Source organism: Perca fluviatilis, chromosome 17, assembly GCF_010015445.1.
Source record: "Perca fluviatilis chromosome 17, GENO_Pfluv_1.0, whole genome shotgun sequence".
NCBI lineage: Eukaryota > Metazoa > Chordata > Actinopteri > Perciformes > Percidae > Perca > Perca fluviatilis.
The window spans coordinates 33,442,212-33,459,927 of NC_053128.1; the positions used below are offsets into that span (position 1 = coordinate 33,442,212).

At 42.6% G+C, this 17,716-nt stretch overlaps 1 protein-coding gene across 2 annotated transcripts in view; it reads right to left on the bottom strand.

The window, feature by feature from the left end:
• gfra2b (GDNF family receptor alpha 2b) overlaps window positions 1-17,716 on the bottom strand; it is a 118,511-nt gene that overhangs the window by 40,471 nt on the left and 60,324 nt on the right. For both annotated transcript variants that reach the window (XM_039780814.1, XM_039780815.1), the window contains exons 4-5: window positions 4,963-5,162; window positions 4,318-4,505 (exon numbers count right to left, since the gene is read on the bottom strand). In XM_039780814.1, the coding sequence (XP_039636748.1) occupies window positions 4,318-4,505; window positions 4,963-5,162 (388 nt within the window). The remainder of the gene's footprint in view (window positions 1-4,317; window positions 4,506-4,962; window positions 5,163-17,716) is intronic.

A 17,716-nucleotide genomic window follows, 5' to 3' on the forward strand; every position in this document is an offset into this window, starting at 1 on the left:
TATCTGTCCACGGTTAGGCCGGAAACGTTTATTGTCACTGTTCATCTTCAGATTAGTTTCTGAATTCATTAATAGGGTCCTATTTTAACGATCTGAGCGCACGGCGTGGAGCGCCTGGTGCAGGTGTGTTTAGGGCGTGTCCAAATCTACTTTTGCTAGTTTGACGGCGGAAAAAAGTGTCCGTGTGCCGGGCGCCTGGTTCTAAAGGGTTGTACTTAGTGTCTTTATTAATCAGAGGTGTGTTTTGGGCGTAACATGCAATCAACCAATCAGAGATCATCTCCCATTCCCTTTAAAAGCCAGGCGCGTTTGGACCTTGGAGCATTGCTGTTATGATGGAGGATTTACACCCTAATATTTTTATTTGTAATCTTCTGCATGTGTGTGCGCTGCTGTGCGTCCCCGTCTGTGTAACAAGCATAGTGTGCACGCGCTGTGTACGAGTTAAAATAATAATGAAATGCTGCGTTATTGACTTTAGACCAGGTTTTTGTTGGTCAATGGCGCCATCACTTCCCACTGCCTCAAGATAGCAATTCTCCCAGAATGCACTTGAACACACCTCCCTGTAAGACCTGCACGCCCAGAATGCACCTGAACACAACTCCCTGTAAGACCAGCACGCCCAGAATGCACCTGAACACACCTCCCTGTAAGACCAACACGTTCATGGGCACACAGATGGACGCAGGTACATTTGTTATTTAAACGACATGGGCACTGAACGGGAAACTGCCAACTGAGTCGGTCTTAAACTAGCAAAGACACTTGGGTCGGGCTTTGCGCTGCGCTGCGCTGCGCTGCAAGGGGGGGAAGCTAGGACCCATAATCTTTACTTTCCTGGAAAATGTCATAAAAAAGTAAAAATGCAACGAAATATAGAAGGATATCTGTCGTTTGTTCCTCCCCCCATAACACGACCCACAGGAGCGTTTTCTGTCCTCATATCTAAACCACAGAAGGTAAGAGACAAAACACACCGTGAAACGGAGCTATTTTAATTTCAGTGCCCATGTTATCTAATCTGTGATCAGGCGCTAAGCGGCTGCGCTAAGCGGCTGCGCTAAAGCGGCTGCGCTGGCCTGCGCGGTGCAGCAATTGTTTCGGCGTCTCCTCTATTTTCTTCTGTGAAATGTGTCGAGCCGGCATGTAATCAAATACAGGAAGGCCACAGTGCAGATGGAAACAAATTTCCAAATAAAACACCCAGGTTCATGGTGATTTTGGCTGTCTTGACTTGTCTCAGGGAGACATGCAATCAGGCACATGGAGAGAGAGAGACACACACACATACACACACACGCACACACACACACACACACACACACACACACACACACACACACGCACGCACACACGCAGGCACACACATAGTCTCTGGTGCTTTTTCTGAAGTATAAATGACGACCTTCCTCCAGCCACGCTTTGCCTTCGGTGTGATGAGTGTGTCAGCTGAAATAGGAGGACGTGTTGTGCGTGTGTTTATGTGTTTATGTGTGTGTGTGTGTCTGTGTGTGTATACGTGTGTGTGAATCTGTCACTATGGATGTCGAGATTGCTGCTGACATCCTCCAAGTGCTTCTGTAGCCCTGACATGCCTTCTGTGTGTGTGTTGTGTGTTTCAATACTTGAACATATTATGAGTAATCATTATTCCCACATGTACTCTCTGCAGTCTGACTTCAGTTCACCACCTCACCATCTGGTTCACCACTTCCTATTTTGTCTCCAAAATGTGCGTACCCATGGTTCAGAGTTTGCGTGGAGGACCGCACATTCTCCCGTCAAGTTAGTTTTTTATAAATCACAACCTTTGCGTGGAATGTGGCATTCGCACATTTTCAGCCCCATTTTGTGCGTACGCCACGTTTATAAATGAGACCCCAGGGGTTGTTGTAAACATATAAATTCTGCAGTGACCCCCTGTGCGTAGCGCTGCATGATGGCCCTGCTGGCCCTGGAGGAGGACTACGCTAATGGAAGAATCAGGAGAGGGACTTCAGGGACCATGATGATGACTGGCTAATATGCCGATTTAGAGTCCCTAAAGATGAGCTCTTGGATCTATGTGCTGAATTGGGTCCAGTAGAGAGGGCAAGGTGCCGTATCCCGGTCCAAATACAGGTCCTCGCCACTCTGGGGGCAACTGGCTGTTTCCAGAGGGAAATGTCAGACAGCTAAGTGTTTTATATAAATATTATATATAATCTTCAACTTTATCACTAAGGCTTGTTTGGATATAATATATAGTTCTGTTAAATCTTATCATATAGGTCTGGTGGTCTGGTATATCGAAGCTGTCCCCAAGTGTCGTAATGCCTGCCTTTTTGGACGTATTATTAATATAGGTAGTCTTTAGATCAGGTTCCCCTACACTGTAGCGAGAATATGCCGAAATTATAATTAAATTTGCATCAATTCCCGAGCGTCTGAGAAGTTTTATGCTTTTCCCCGCCAGTCGTCATGATTCGGCTTAACTGCCAGGGTCATTAACATACTGATCAGCATTCACGAGGTGCTTTGCATCGACTACTTATGGTTAAAAATGGGCGTGTCCAGGGCGGGATAAGAGGCTGATTCACGTACGCACGCTTGTAGGTAATCTCTGATTTATAAAGGGAACATTGCTTACAGATGTGCGTACACACGGTTTTATAAATCAGATTTTTTTTTCGCCGTACGCCATGGCTGTCAAACTGGCCAGCTGAAGACAAAACACAGGCCAAAACACAAACAGACATTACATCACGGAGCGGAAATTTCAAAAGGAGAAAATACTGGCATTAGCATTGTTGTCAGAAAAGATAGTATTTCAACTTAGCATGTTTCCTTAATATCTGATGACGCATTGGGGTCATTTTTGGATTTATCACAGTAAATATATTACGTATTGGACCTTTAAGTAACATTATAAATGCAGGACTTTAACTTACGTACGTTTATAAATGAGATCCCTGGTCCTTACTTTTAGAGCCTTGCACGGACAAACTCCTCCTTACATGTCCGACCTGATACAGCGTCACACTTCTTCCCGGAGTCCGAGGTCATCAGGTTAGTTAGTGGTCCCCCGCAACTCATTTTAAAACCAGAGGGGGGTCGATCTTTTCAGGCAGTAGCACCCAGGCTGCTCTCTTTACAATGTTCAAATGCTGTTGATTCTTTTAAAAAGCATTCGAAGACTCGGCTTTTAGTTTAGACAAGGGCTTTCATGGCTGTCTGATTTTATGTACCTATGTTTTCCTTTGTATTCTTATGTCTTCTATTTATCATATTCCAATTTATTGTAAAGCATTTTCTGATTTTTATGTGTGAAAAGTGCTATATAAATAAACTTTACTTACTCAAGGGCACCTCAACATTAGTCCAGAGGCAGCTGGGGGGGTGTTAGTCACCCACTTCCCCGCCACTTCAAACCCTCTAACCTTTAAAGCCAGCAGTTATCAATCAAACGTGCAACTCTGACCCCAGAGTGTGCCGGATTTCTCTCCAATTAAACACTCGAGAGGCTGATTTCACTGATGAGTTCCTCCTCTCGCCTGATACTAATCAGCGCGACGGGCTCTCCAGAGTTCAGGCTCACACACACTCAGTTCCCCTCCCTTGGTGGAAGGTGTTTGTATTTGGTGGGGGGTTGTAGGCGTCCTTCCTCAAGAAACTGTTACACTGTTGGAAATGTCCGAAGAAATACGGGCTTATATACTGTGGTAATATGAAGGAATTTTCTGTAAGGATTTTTCACGTTTTTTTTCTTCATATTTGGATTTTTTGGAAAAGTACAGAGGTTATGTTGTAAATCTACAAAAAAAAATCATTTTTTTGGGGATTAACAGAAATTTTCGTAAACTTAACGGAAAAATGTACTGGTCATTTTGTGCCGGGACATTATCCGTTTTTCTTACAGTGTACGTTTTTCAATTCATAAAATGCAAATCCTACGTACATTTTGTGTCTCTATGTAGTCGTGTTGTGTCTCTTTTTGGTCATTCATGTTTCCTTTGGGGTTGATTTAGGTCTCTGTCATTTGGCGTCTCGTTGTAGTCGGTTTGTGTCTCTTTGTGGTAGTTTTGTGTCTCCTTTTCACATTATTTTGGACCGTTATTATCACCATATCTGTGTCTAAAACGTTGGAAAAAGCTTAAAGATAAAACTTAAAGCTAAAGAACTCCAACTGCAATCATTAGATGTGAGAATCTCTTTCAGTTCCATTTGTTTGGCTTATTGGTGCTGCCCAAAACCGCTTCGGGTGCTACACCTTCACCTGATAATGGCAGACAAAACCCTGACACCTGATTGGCTGCTGAAGGCCGCCCATCTCACCTGCAGAGCGCGTCGGAGCGGCAGGTGTGCCGCAGCTCCAGGCAGCTCGGTTTGTGGCGCTCCTGGTGGGAGCAGGACGGGACGATGGTGCGGCGGCGGCGCTCGGCGCACGCCTGGTCCGGGCACGAGCAGAACAGCAGCGGGTAGCTCAGCTCCCAGGGGACCCGCTCGAAGAACTGACGCAGCGCCTGAGACACACAGAGGCAATTGTTGTAGCTTTATGCGGTACGAGCACATCTTTATTTGCACATCGACCTCCAAGCAACATGAACAGTAGACGCTCACAGAACACCAAGTAGCAACATTGACAATGCAACATAGTCGAGCACCAAGTGCTCGATCTAATATACCGCAGCAATCGTCATATCTTTATCTTTCTAAACAGTTTAACACAGTGCTTAAACTACTTAAACATCTATGTTGTATATATTTGTCTCCGATTTCTGTATTTATTGTTTATTCTTATGAATGTTTAATATGTTTGTTTATCATGTATCAAACAGGAAAATTCCACGTATGGTAACTACTGCAATAAACTCCTTTTCGATTTGGATTCTGAACAAATGGCTCTGTAAAAAAAAGGCTTTAGTGTTCAACATTAAACCAAACATAATCAATATAATTTAAAGATAATTCCGCGCTCACCTTCTGGCATCTTTTGCGGCTGCAGGGCTCCTGATTGGCCAGAGAGGGCTGCGGGGGCGTGGCCTTGCTGCAGATGGCGTTGTAGGCGGATCGCAGACGCTTGCACGTCTCGTTCAGGTTGCAGGCCTTGGCCGCGTCCAGACAGGGGTTACAGGGTTTCCCCGTCTCCGAGCAGGGGCTCGCCTTCGCCAGAGACGAGTCTGGGCACAGAGAGAAGAAATGGTCAAAACAAAAGAAGATTAAACCAAATTTACTCAGATGTCTAATTCCTCAGCATCAGTAGTTTTAACCCTTGTGTTGTCCTGCCGGTTAAAACTAAAAATGAACACTTTTTAAAAGCCCTATGACATGCTGCTTTTTGGATGCTTTTATATAGACCTTAGTGGTCCCCTAATACTGTATCTGAAGTCTCTTTTATATAGACCTTAGTGGTCCCCTAATACTGTATCTGAAGTCTCTTTTATATAGACCTTAGTGGTCCCCTAATACTGTATCTGAAGTCTCTTTTATATAGACCTTAGTGGTCCCCTAATACTGTATCTGAAGTCTCTTTTATATAGACCTTAGTGGTCCCCTAATACTGTATCTGAAGTCTCTTTTATATAGGCCTTAGTGGTCCCCTAATACTGTATCTGAAGTCTCTTTTAGATAGACCTTAGTGGTCCCCTAATACTGTATCTGGAGTCTCTTTCCTTTCTCTTTTCCTCTCATTCCCCATGCTCTGGCATTTCCTCCTCTCATTCCTCCTGCTCTGGTATTTCCCCCTCTCATTCCCTTGCGGACTCGTGCACAGCGCGCGCACACTATGCTTGTTACACACACAGGGACGCACAGCAGCACACACACATGCAGAAGATTACAAATAAAAATATTACGGTGTGAAATAGTTTTACGATGTGATCTGCTCGCGCGTTTTCACTTCACGCACGAGCAGATCAGTTTCTTCTCCGCTTATTATCCTCCATCATAACAGCAATGCTCCAAGGTCCAAACGCGCCTGGCTTTTAAAGGGAATGGGAGATGATCTCTGATTGGTTGATTGCATGTTACGCCCAAAACACACCTCTGATTAATGAAGACACTAAGGACAACCCTTTAGGACCAGGCGCCCGGTGCACAGACCCTTTATTCTGCCGTCAAACTAGCAAAAGTGGATTTGGACACGCCCTAAACACACCTGCGTCAGGCGCTTCACGCCGCACGCTTAACTCGTTCAAATAGGGCCCTAGTTCTTCTAAAGTCCAAAACGTAGCAAGCAATGTAAATGTGGCCCAGAGCAATAGATGTGACCGTTCCATTCAGAGCCGCAGCCAGATCTGATCACACGTGTGAATGTCACATCGCAGCGTCAAGTGTGAACTCCATCAAAATCCAATCCAACACATCCAATTACACAAGTCTAATGGGAAAGACAGCTGTGACCTCGGCCCAGGAAAGCCCGTTAAAGTGTGGCGAGGTGACATTTCCCCCGAGTTACAGCTGCAGACTCCTCCGACGTTATATCAGAGGAACAGCAACGACAGAGAGATGGAAAGAGAAACAATGTTTCACTCTTAACCCTCCTGTTGTCTTCGGGTCTAATTTGACCCATTTTCCAAAAGAATTCTTTATCCGAAATTTGGGTTTTCTTTCAACCAAATTGCCAAACATGAACATGGATGGTTCCGTTTAACGCCCTTCTCAAGTAAAATGAAGGATCAGTTCACTACTTTCATTGGATTTGGGGTGTTTTATTCAGTTTTTATAGCATATTTCTGCTTTTTAAAACTCAAAAATTTGGTTTAGTGTCCAGGAATTCTGAGAATAAGTGTAAAACTCGTATGAGTTGGTAGTAATGGTGAAAAAAACATCAAACATAAAAGTGACGAAAATGTCGAAAAAAAGAAAAGAAAAAAGCAACACAATGCGTGGCCGGGTTGGTTCGGTGGGCAGAGCGGGCGCACATACTGTATACTGAGAGGTTTATGCCAGGGTTCGAGTCCGACCTGTGATGATTTCCTGCATGTCTTCCCCCTCTCTCTCCCCTTTCTCACCTATAGCTGTCCTGTCACAATAAAGGTGAAAAAGCCCCAAAAAATTATCTTAAATTTTTTTTGAAAAAACAACTTAAAAAAAATAATTAAAAAATTGCAACAATAACTGGAAAAAAAACAAAGAAAAAAGATGCCGGAAGCCTAAGGGAAAAGAATTTTAAAAAATGTCACAATTTCTATAGCCGGGAGGACAACACAAGGGTTAAGCTGGATAAGATGTGAAATCATGATGTCATGTTATCAGTAAAGTTAAGGAACAACTCAAATCAGGTGTTGATGCAAACGCAGAAAAGACAAAAGCTTCAGTTTGGGCCATCTTTGGAAAACAGGAGCTTCTGATGAGGCTGAAAAACATCAATGGAAATCAGGGCCCATGAACCGGTGTTCATGGGATCCCTGTTGGAACATCCTTGATTATTTTTCTATGTTTTTGTTGCTTCTTTTTGACGCTTTTGATGCTTATTTTACATTCTTTTTTGTGTCTAATTGTTCTCTAACTGTCTTCCTTAAACCTAACCAAACGGGGAGCGTTTCTCAACGTTGACGACACGTTTGAAACCGTTACCTTCTCCGGTTTAGATATGAGGAATGAGAACTCTAATTTACCTCCCTCTCCTCACACTGTCTGGACACACACGTCAGTCTTTTTCCTCCTCAAACTAATGCACTATACATTATATATATTAACACACAAACACACACACACACACATACACACACACACACACACAGAGGTAACAGAGAGGCCACCACTGTGAACTGTCTTCACCTCCGTCTGAGATGTCAGATATGATTAAACATGAATATGGCCACAATCAACTGTGTGTGTGTGTGTGTGTGTGTGTGTGTGTGTGTGTGTGTGTGTGTGTCCGTGTCCGAGCTTCACACTGAGTCGCTTCCCCTGCAGATAACCTTGGTGCTTGTCTGAATGCAAACACTGAGAACACACACACACACACACACACACACACACACACTCACACACACTCACACACTCACTTAGTGTGTACGCAGGAGTTTACAAGATTAAATAGTGTAGTGAGTATTTTATTCTCGCTGACAAAGTCTGCTTCGGTGGAACATGTTCTTCAAACTAAAACACCTACTGACAGTTTACGACACGCACGCACGCACTCACACACACACACACACACACACACACACACACAGCTGTATAGATCAACCGTTAGGAGTTGCACACTCAGAGTCAGAGCTGTACAGTCAAGAATAAATGTCAGTTCAATAGAGGTTGGACGAAGTACTCTGATCTTAAACTAAAGTAAAAGTCTTCCATTACAAGTTTCACTGTATATATATATGTGTGTGTGTGTGTGTGTGTGTGTGTGTGTGTGGTGTGTGTGTGTGTGTGTATGTATACACTGCGTATATCTATATTATTTTTACTACTATTATAATGTCACTGCTGATACATATCTGTACATGTTTTTCATGCATTGTTCATATTACATAGCCATATTTATTCTGCTCTTATAACACTGCAATATATTTCTTGTCTTGCCTATTCACCATCTGTCTATACTTGTATATCACGTTGCACTTTTCTGCTTTTTTTTGCACTTCTGGTTGGACGCAAACTGCATGTCGCTGTCTTTGAAATATATATATATATATATATATATATATGTATATGTATATGTATATGTGTGTGTGTAGACTAGCTTCAGACTAACTCTGAAGTTCTTTCATTTGGGCCAAGTTTCCCCACAAACTCTCAGAAGGATCTCGGCAGCATTTAAAGATAAGATGCTCTGTTCTGAGTCATTCACTTTGAGCTGAAATCTGCTGGAATATTCATAACATCTCCATCCCGACCGAAGCCAAAGATGGAGCAACAAAATGCTCGTTTTCCTCCGGCAAGTCTCGTCTTCAGAGCTTTGAAGTCAGACGACATGGCGAAGGATTCACCTGTCTGTCCAGGGAGCTAAACGAAGGTTGGGACGGTCTGGTTAGGACTTGTTATGCAGAACATTTGTGTTCAGCAAACATAAAGGAGCTCTCCAGCCACTCGAGTGCTTCCTGCTGTAGTGCACTCCGCTAAATGAGCGCGTTTGGTCTCCGAGGAGCGCCACGCACCTCCGTGCACCCGAGCTTATTGATTGTGTGAAATGAGGCAGGCGTGCGCTGCTGGAAGCCCAACGGGCTGAGTGCTGTGTGCAGCTCTGCGTTACAGTCTGAGGCTCGTCTTAATGAGTGCAGGATGAAGAGATAGATAGATGTACAATCCTCATTTTCTTTTGGTTTTTTTTGGACATCTTTGTCGCTTTTTTCCTACATTTTTGTCCCTATTTATGTTTTTTTTTCTGTTGCTTTTTTGACATGTTTGTTAAACTGTTAGGTTGTAAAAAGTTAAAACTATGCTTACGTTTTGAAAACAATGTACTTTTGGTTATATGCAGTTTGCAGGTAGATCTAATCAAATACACTAATCAGCATTTGACTGCCTCACCCAAACTCAAGCTTCTAAAGAATTGATTAGGTCATGTCGGTTATTTAGCATGAAAGTAGATGCTGTAGAAGACTCATTGTCCCCACAGGAAAAGTAACTGTTGTCTCTTTTTGGGGGAGCCATCCCCTGTTGAGCTAGACGTGATTAGAACAAAGGAAATGCATATTACTGTAGAATCAGCACTACATGATAATCAACCTTAGTCTGTGACCTGAAATCCAGAGGTGTGTCCTTATCCTGACAGACAGGAATAAATGTGGGAACAGGAGAAAGATTCGGGACCACAAGCCTGGGACCCGACAAGGGAACAGGTTCTGTGGTCCGCTGGTTACAGTGTATTGTTTTGTCATGTCGCATGGCTGCAATCTGTGTCCCCACAAGGGGAAGCATGTTTGCAGTCTGCTGCTGGCAGTGTTTTATGTTTTATGTTTAATTGTGTTTTGACTGTCGTTTTCATGTTGTTTTATTAAACCTTTTGCTTAACTTTCAATTCGACCCCAGCCTCTCTCCTTCCTCCAGAAATCAGAACGAACACGTCTTTTGTATAATCCTTACAAAACCCAGCTTTTTTGACTTTTTTGTAGCCTTGGAGCATTTTTGTCACATTTCTTTCGCCTTTTTTGGACATTTTTGTTGCATTCTTAATAGCCTTTTTTTGTCGCTTTTTTTCTAAAGTTTTTATTGCTTTTTGTCGCTTTTTTAATTGCTGTTTTTGACGCTTTTTTGTCTTCTTTTTTGGACATTTTTGTCGCTTTTTTGTCTTCTTTTTTGGACATTTTTGTCGCATTCTTAATAGCCTTTTTTGTAGCATTTTTCTAAATTTGTGTCACTTTTTGTCACTTTTTCAACATTTTTGTCGCTTTTTCCGACGTTGGATGCTTGTTGTTGCTGTGTTGTTGCATTTTTCCACATTTTGTCGCTTTCTTTGGTCTCCGAGGAGCGGCACGCACCTCCGTGCACCCGAGCTTATTGATTGTGTGAAATGAGGCAGGCGTGCGCTGCTGGAAGCCCAACGGGCTGAGTGCTGTGTGCAGCTCTGCGTTACAGTCTGAGGCTCGTCTTAATGAGTGCAGGATGAAGACTTCCCAGCAGCTGCAGCAGCTCGGGCTCTCTGCAGGTTAATGAGTCTATCAGGCTCGCATCGCCGCAACACCAAACCTCAGGACAGTCTCTGCGCACTAAATACTATATCAGCATTAAAAAAAATCCCAAAATAGAATACATTTTAAATTGAGTTAATAGCGTATAAACACTGCAACAGTAGGGTGTCCAGATTTCCCGGAACTAAAACGCGGGACGACTTTCGTGCCGCAGAGGGTGCTTACGCCACTTTAAGGCGCACCTACGCGCCAGCCCAGGTCAGACATACACACAGACAGTTTAGACACAATTTTGCCAACAGAACACATAGGCCTATTGCTCACAACATAATGGGGTATCTCAGCTAATATAATGGGGTATCTCAGCTAATATTCATGAATTTTCTTGGTATGTAGCCTACATATCTAAGAAATAATATTAAAAGACACTGATTGAGTTTCGTGTGGGACCAACTTTATTTTTCAGAATTAAAGCATTCCTTTGGAAAATGCACCCACTGAACTTTTTCATCGCATGGCACTAAACGAATTATCTGGAACTGCTGCCGCAGGCTTGAACTGAAGTTATGGTAACACTTTAAGGTAAGGGTACATGAATTATGAACTCATGCATGAATTAATTCATGATTTGTGCATTACTTCATTCCTTTATATCTTATGAATCATCAGGAATTGGCATTGCAACAATGTTTACAAATACACATTGTAAGGCTGGCTGCACAGATTATGCAAACCGCTACGATTGACTGACACACACACACACACACACACACACATTGTTAAAATCATACGCTGCGCACTTTATTAGTCTTTCTACATGGGTTTAGTTAATGACCAGGCTATAATAAGACCACGATGGCTATGTAACCGCTGACAACCGGGACCATTTCATAATGGTTGGTGTAAACCGGGACATTTTAGCGTCCCAACAGGCTTTTGTCGGGACACTGGGACACGCAACTCAAAATGGACGTCTGGTCACCCTATGCAACAGCCACACCAAGCCAGCCAGGGGCGGAGCCAGACGCTGGATACCTTCGGGGACTTTTTGTCGCCTTTTTCAACGTCTGTCGCTTTGTCATTACCCTTTTGATGCTTTCTTTGTCACTATTTTCAACATTTTGGTCCCTTTTTTTGACATTTTATACTTTCATGACGATTTTTGTCGTTATTTTTTCATGCTTTTTGTTGCTTTTTGGGACCTTTTTGTTGACATTTTTGGCGCTTTTTGTGTCGCCCCTGCTGCCAGGTCAAACCTTTACACTAACCCTAACCCTAACCCTACAATAGAATAAAAACATCCAAAGATATGACTCATTTAACTTGAGTTGAAGCTACTTAGTTAAGTTAATAAAAATGATGGTGGTTTGGGGTTACAATAAAATTACTCTAAATACTGCTCTCTACTGCTGTCTCTCTACATACTACTCTCTACTGCTGTCTCTCTACATACTACTCTCTACTATTGTCTCTCTTCATACTACTCTCTACTGCTGTCTCTCTACATACTACTCTCTACTGTTGTCTCTCTTCATACTACTCTCTACTGCTGTCTCTCTACATACCATTCCACTGTTGTCTTCTACATACCACCTGTAACCCTCTCTCTACATGCCACTCTACCCTGTCTCTTCATACCACTCCCTACTGCTGTCTCTACATACCACTCTCTACTGTTGTCTTTACTACTACTCTCCAATCGTCTCTCATTACGCTAATTTCTACCGCTTCTCTCTACACCACTCTCACTGTTGTCCTCCTTCATACCACTTCTCATGTCCCTCTATATATACACTCTACTGTTGTCCTCTAATACCATTTCATATTGCCTCTACATACTCACTCTACTTGTCTCCACATACCACTCTCTACTGTTGTCTCTCTTCGTACCATTTCTACTCTGTCTCCTCGCACTCTCTACTGCTGTCTCTCTACATACCTACTCTTCTGTTCCCCATCTACCACTCTACTCTTCTCCTTCATACTACCCTTTGTCCTCTACATCACTTACTCCTGTTCTTAATCTACCGTTTTCACTCTACCATCTCACTTCTTTCTACATAATTTTGCCCTCTACTTTCATACTACTTCTGCCACATGCATGCTTAATCCCCACGCTGTCCTCTCATACCACTCTCTACCGTTGTCTCTACATACTCACTCCTCTCTACTCATTGTCTCTTCATACTACTCTCTACTGCTGTCTCTCTACATACTCACTCTCTACTGTTGTCTCTCTACATACTACTCCCTACTGTTGTCTCTCTACATGCTACTCTCTACTGTTGTCTCTACATACTACTCTCACTGTTGTCCTCTACATACTACTCTCTACTGTTGTCTCCTCTTACATACTACTCTCTATTGCTGTCCCTCTACATACTACTCTCTACTGTTGTCTCTACATACTACTCTCTACTGCTGTCTCTACATACTACTCTCTACTGTTGTCTTTCTACATACTACTCTCTACTGCTGTCTCTCTACATACTCACTCTCTACTGCTGTCTCTCTTCATACTACTCTCTAATCGCTTGTCTCTACATACTACTCTCTACTGCTGTCTCTCTACATACCACTCTCTACTGTTGTCTCTCTTCATACTCACTCTCTACCGTTGTCCTCTACATACTCACTCTCTACTGTTGTCCTCCTCTGCACTACTCTCTCACTGTTGTCTCTCTACATACTACTCTCTACTGTTGTCTCTCTACATACTACTCTCTACAGTTGTTGTCCCCTCTACATACTACACTCTACTGTTGTCTCTCTATACTACTCTCTACTGTTGTCTCTCTACGTACTACTCTCTACTGTTGTCTCTCTACATACTACTCTCTACTGCTGTCTCTCTTCATACTACTCTCTACAGTTGTCTCTCTACATACTACTCTCTACCGTTGTCTCTCTTAATACTACTCTCTACTGTTGTCTCTCTTCGTACTACTCTCTACTGTTGTCTCTCTACGTACTACTCTCTACTGTTGTCTCTCTACATACTACTCTCTACTGCTGTCTCTCTTCATACTACTCTCTACAGTTGTCTCTCTACATACTACTCTCTACCGTTGTCTCTCTTAATACTACTCTCTACTGTTTTCTCTCTACATACTACTCTCTACTGCTGTCTCTCTACATTCCATACAGACGCTGAAGGGTGATTTTTTTGCGTCTTATCTGATGCTGAGATACACTGACCAAGTGTCAGAATTTTACAAGTTGGGAGTGAGAACGGGTTGTAAAGGCAGATGTCTGCCTACCAAGAGCCTGTTTCTCTCCGAGGTTTCTGTCTGTTAGGAAATTTTTTCCTTGCTGCTTTTGTACCAAATGCTTGCTGTTGGGGGGGGGGGGATTGTTGGGTCTTTGTAAATTATAGTGTGGTCTAGACCTACTCTATCTGTAAAGTGTCCTGAGATAACTTCTGTTAGGATTTGACACTTTAAATGGAATTGAAATGTCCCGTGGTATGATATCAGTGAATTAAAATGCATTGTCCTGCCATCAAACAACATCGTCAACAGGAACCAGAAACTAGCAAAAAATGAGAGACCAGAAGCAGGCGGAGAGACAATCTGTGTCCCGAAATCTCCATTCCTAATATACACAATGGACCAATTAACTGTAGTATATGTCGTGTGCTACTGTGAGACGAACATCTCTGCCTGTTTCCAGCGGATCGAGAAGCCTTTCTAACCAGAGAGAGCAGCTGACTCTCCTTCGGCGCCTTCGGTTTGTTCTTCCCGTCTTCCTTAGTTCTTTTCATTTTTCTCTCTTTCTGTCACAACTCGGCCTCTTTCTCTCTTTCCCCACTCATCTCCAATTCCCCCCCCCTCTCTATATATCTCGCTCTCTCTCGCTCTCTGCCTCTCGCCCACTTCCTCCCTTCAGTTCTGCGTTTGACCTTGTTAGATCATGTCTCTGTGTGTGTGTGTGTGTGTGTGTTTGTGTGTGTGAGAGAGAGAGAGAGAGAGAGAGAGAGTGTGTGTGTTTTGTGTGTGCAGGGATACAGGAGTTAATAAAACATTATGTGACTGAATGAATGGATTTTTTGTGTGTGTGTTTTTTGTGTGTGTGTGTGTGTGTGTGTGTGTGTGTGTGTGTGTGTGTGTGTGTGTGTGTGTGTGTGTGTGCGCCCCAGGGCCGGGCTTTGTGCGTTGATCCTGTTGAGGCTGTGTGTGAGAAAGATAACAGGACAACCTTAGGGCAACTCTAATTGGCCTGCACTTCTGCCCCGGATACTTGCTGTCTTACTCACTCTCTCTCTCTCTCTCTCTCTCTCTCTCTCTCTCTCTCTCATATATATACAGTACAGGCCAAAAGTTTGGACAAACCTTCTCATTCAATGTTTTTTTTTTAGATTCTCACTGAAGGCATCAAAACTATGAATGAACACATATGAATTATGTACTTAACAAGAAAAGTGCTTGAAATAATTGAAAAAATTTTTTATTTTTTTTTTTTTCAAAGTAGCCACCCTTTGCTTTTTTGATAACTCTGCAAACCCTTGGTGTTCTCTCAATGAGCTTCATGAGGTAGTCATATAAGACATGTTTTCAGTTATTTCACACTTTTTTGTTAAGTACATAATTCCATATGTGTTCATTCAAAATTTTGATGCCTTCAGTGAGAATCTACAATGCAAATAGTCATGAAAATAAAAAGGAAACACATTGAATGAGAAGGTGTGTCCAAACTTTTGGCCTGTACTGTATATATATATATATATATATATATATATATATATATATATATATATATATATATATATATATATATATATATATATAGGTTTTTGTTGGTCAATGGCACCATCACTTCCCGCTGCCTCAAGATAGCAATATGCCCAGAATGTACCTGAACACACCTCCCTGTAAGACCAGCACGCCCAGAATGCACCTGAACACACCTCCCTGTAAAACTAGCATGGGCGCACAGATGGGCACAGCTGCATTTGTTTTTTAAACGACGTGGGTGCTGGACGGGAAACTGACAACTGGGTCGGTCTTAAACTAGCTAAAACACTCTGCGCTGCGCCGGGTGTAATATAGGACCCTTAGAAAGAAACATAAATGTCTAAAGCTGAAAACTGCATTCAAACTGCATCATGTAGCAACATGCTAATCCAAATCCTAATCCCAGCGCTAATCCTAATCGAGCCTATTAAAATCACAATATAATATATTTTTTTTTTTTTTTTTTAAATCCTGCATTTCATTTTTCCCACACAAATTCCTCAAATCTGACCCCTGAATGCAGCTGCAGCTTTGTGTCGACTTTAAATCTGAAAAACGCGCACGTCTGCGCCTTGGTCGAGGATCTTTCATTTTTTTAAGAGACTCTGAACATCACATATCTGTCTTCCTGTCCGCAAACAGTCTCCTCATCACACCGAGTCCCAAAAAATACAAGCCAGGTTTCTGTCCAGATGTATCACAAATCTTAACAGAAGTTAGAGAAAATCTGAAAAAGCGAATAAATGCTTTGAAGAACGTGGGCAACGGCTTAGTGAAGTAAAGCATGCACGCACACACACATGCACACACACACACACACACACACACACAACTCAAACAGACACACACACACACACGAATACACAAACACACGCGCACACACACATACAGACACAGACACACAGACAGAAACATGCACACTGACACACACACACACAAACACAAACAGACACAAACACACACACACAGATAAACACACACAAACACACACACACACACACAAACAGACACACATACACACACACAAAAGACACACACACAGACACGCACACACACAGACACACACACGCACACACAAACAGACAGACAGACACACACACACACAGACACGCACACACACACACACACACACTCTCTCTCTCCCCTGTGGATAGATTATCTCTTTTCTCTCTTTTCTGCTTTTTCAGCTTCTCGTCTCACATTTCCTCTTCACCTTTCTTCTCTTTTCTTGGTTGTTTTCTCCTCTTCCGGTTTTCCTGTCTCCTTGTCTCCTCTCATCTTTCCTCTCAACTTGTCTCCTCTTGTCTCTTTTCTCTCCTTCTTTCCATCCCACTCCTTTGTTGCATCCTTTCATGTCCTCCCCTTTTGTTCTCTCCTTGTCTCTTCTCCTTTCTAGTTTCGTCTTCCTTTCTTTCCTCATCTCCTTTCTTGTTTCCTTTCCTCTAATCTCACCCTTTCCCCTCCTATCCTCCTCTCCTCTTTTACTTGTTTCCTCTTTCCCTCTCCTTCCTTTCTCTCTCTCGTTCCCTGTTCCCTTGTCTCCTGTTTCCTGTGTCCTCTCCCTGTTCCTTGTCTCCTGTCACCTGTTCCCATGTCTCCTGTTCCCTGTCTCCTTTTTCTCTTTCCTGTGTCCTCTCCCTGTTCCCTGTCTCCTCTCCTCTCTGAAGTGCTGCCATCTTAGAGAAACTCATCTTGTCTGACAGGATTGTAAAAGCTGAAGCGTCAGTCAGTGAACATGTCGAGCGTAGGAGATTTCTTCAGATCTGGACGGCCGAATGAATGAAAGAAGATCTGTGTCGTCTCTGAAGTCAAAAACACATCGAGGTCTCTGACAGAGCTTTAAAACGACGAAGATTCAAATTAGAAATGAGGAAGACGAGATATTTATTTGGAGGAGTGATGAGTCCGCTCAGCCGCTGTGAAGTGATTGTGTCTGATGAAGTGAGCATCTGAGAACCACGAGGACACAACAACAACATCCTGATGCTTTTTACTTCTGCTGATTTATTCTGACTGAATAGAAATGTTAAAACCCTGGACATCCTAAAGATACGGCCTAAAAGATACGGCCTAAAAGATACTGCCTAAAAGATACTGCCTAAAATATACTGCTAAAAGATACTGCCTAAAAGATACTGCTAAAAGATACTGCCTAAAAGATACTGCTAAAAGATACTGTCTAAAAGATACTGCCTAAAAGATACTGCCTAAAAGATACTGCCTAAAAGATACTGCCTAAAAGATACTGTCTAAAAGATACTGCCTAAAAGATACTGCCTAAAAGATACTGCTAAAAGATACTGCCTAAAGGATACTGCCTAAAAGATACTGCCTAAAAGATACTGCCTAAAATATACCGCCTAAAAGATACTGCTAAAAGATACTGCTAAAAGATGCTGCCTAAAAGATACTGCTAAAAGA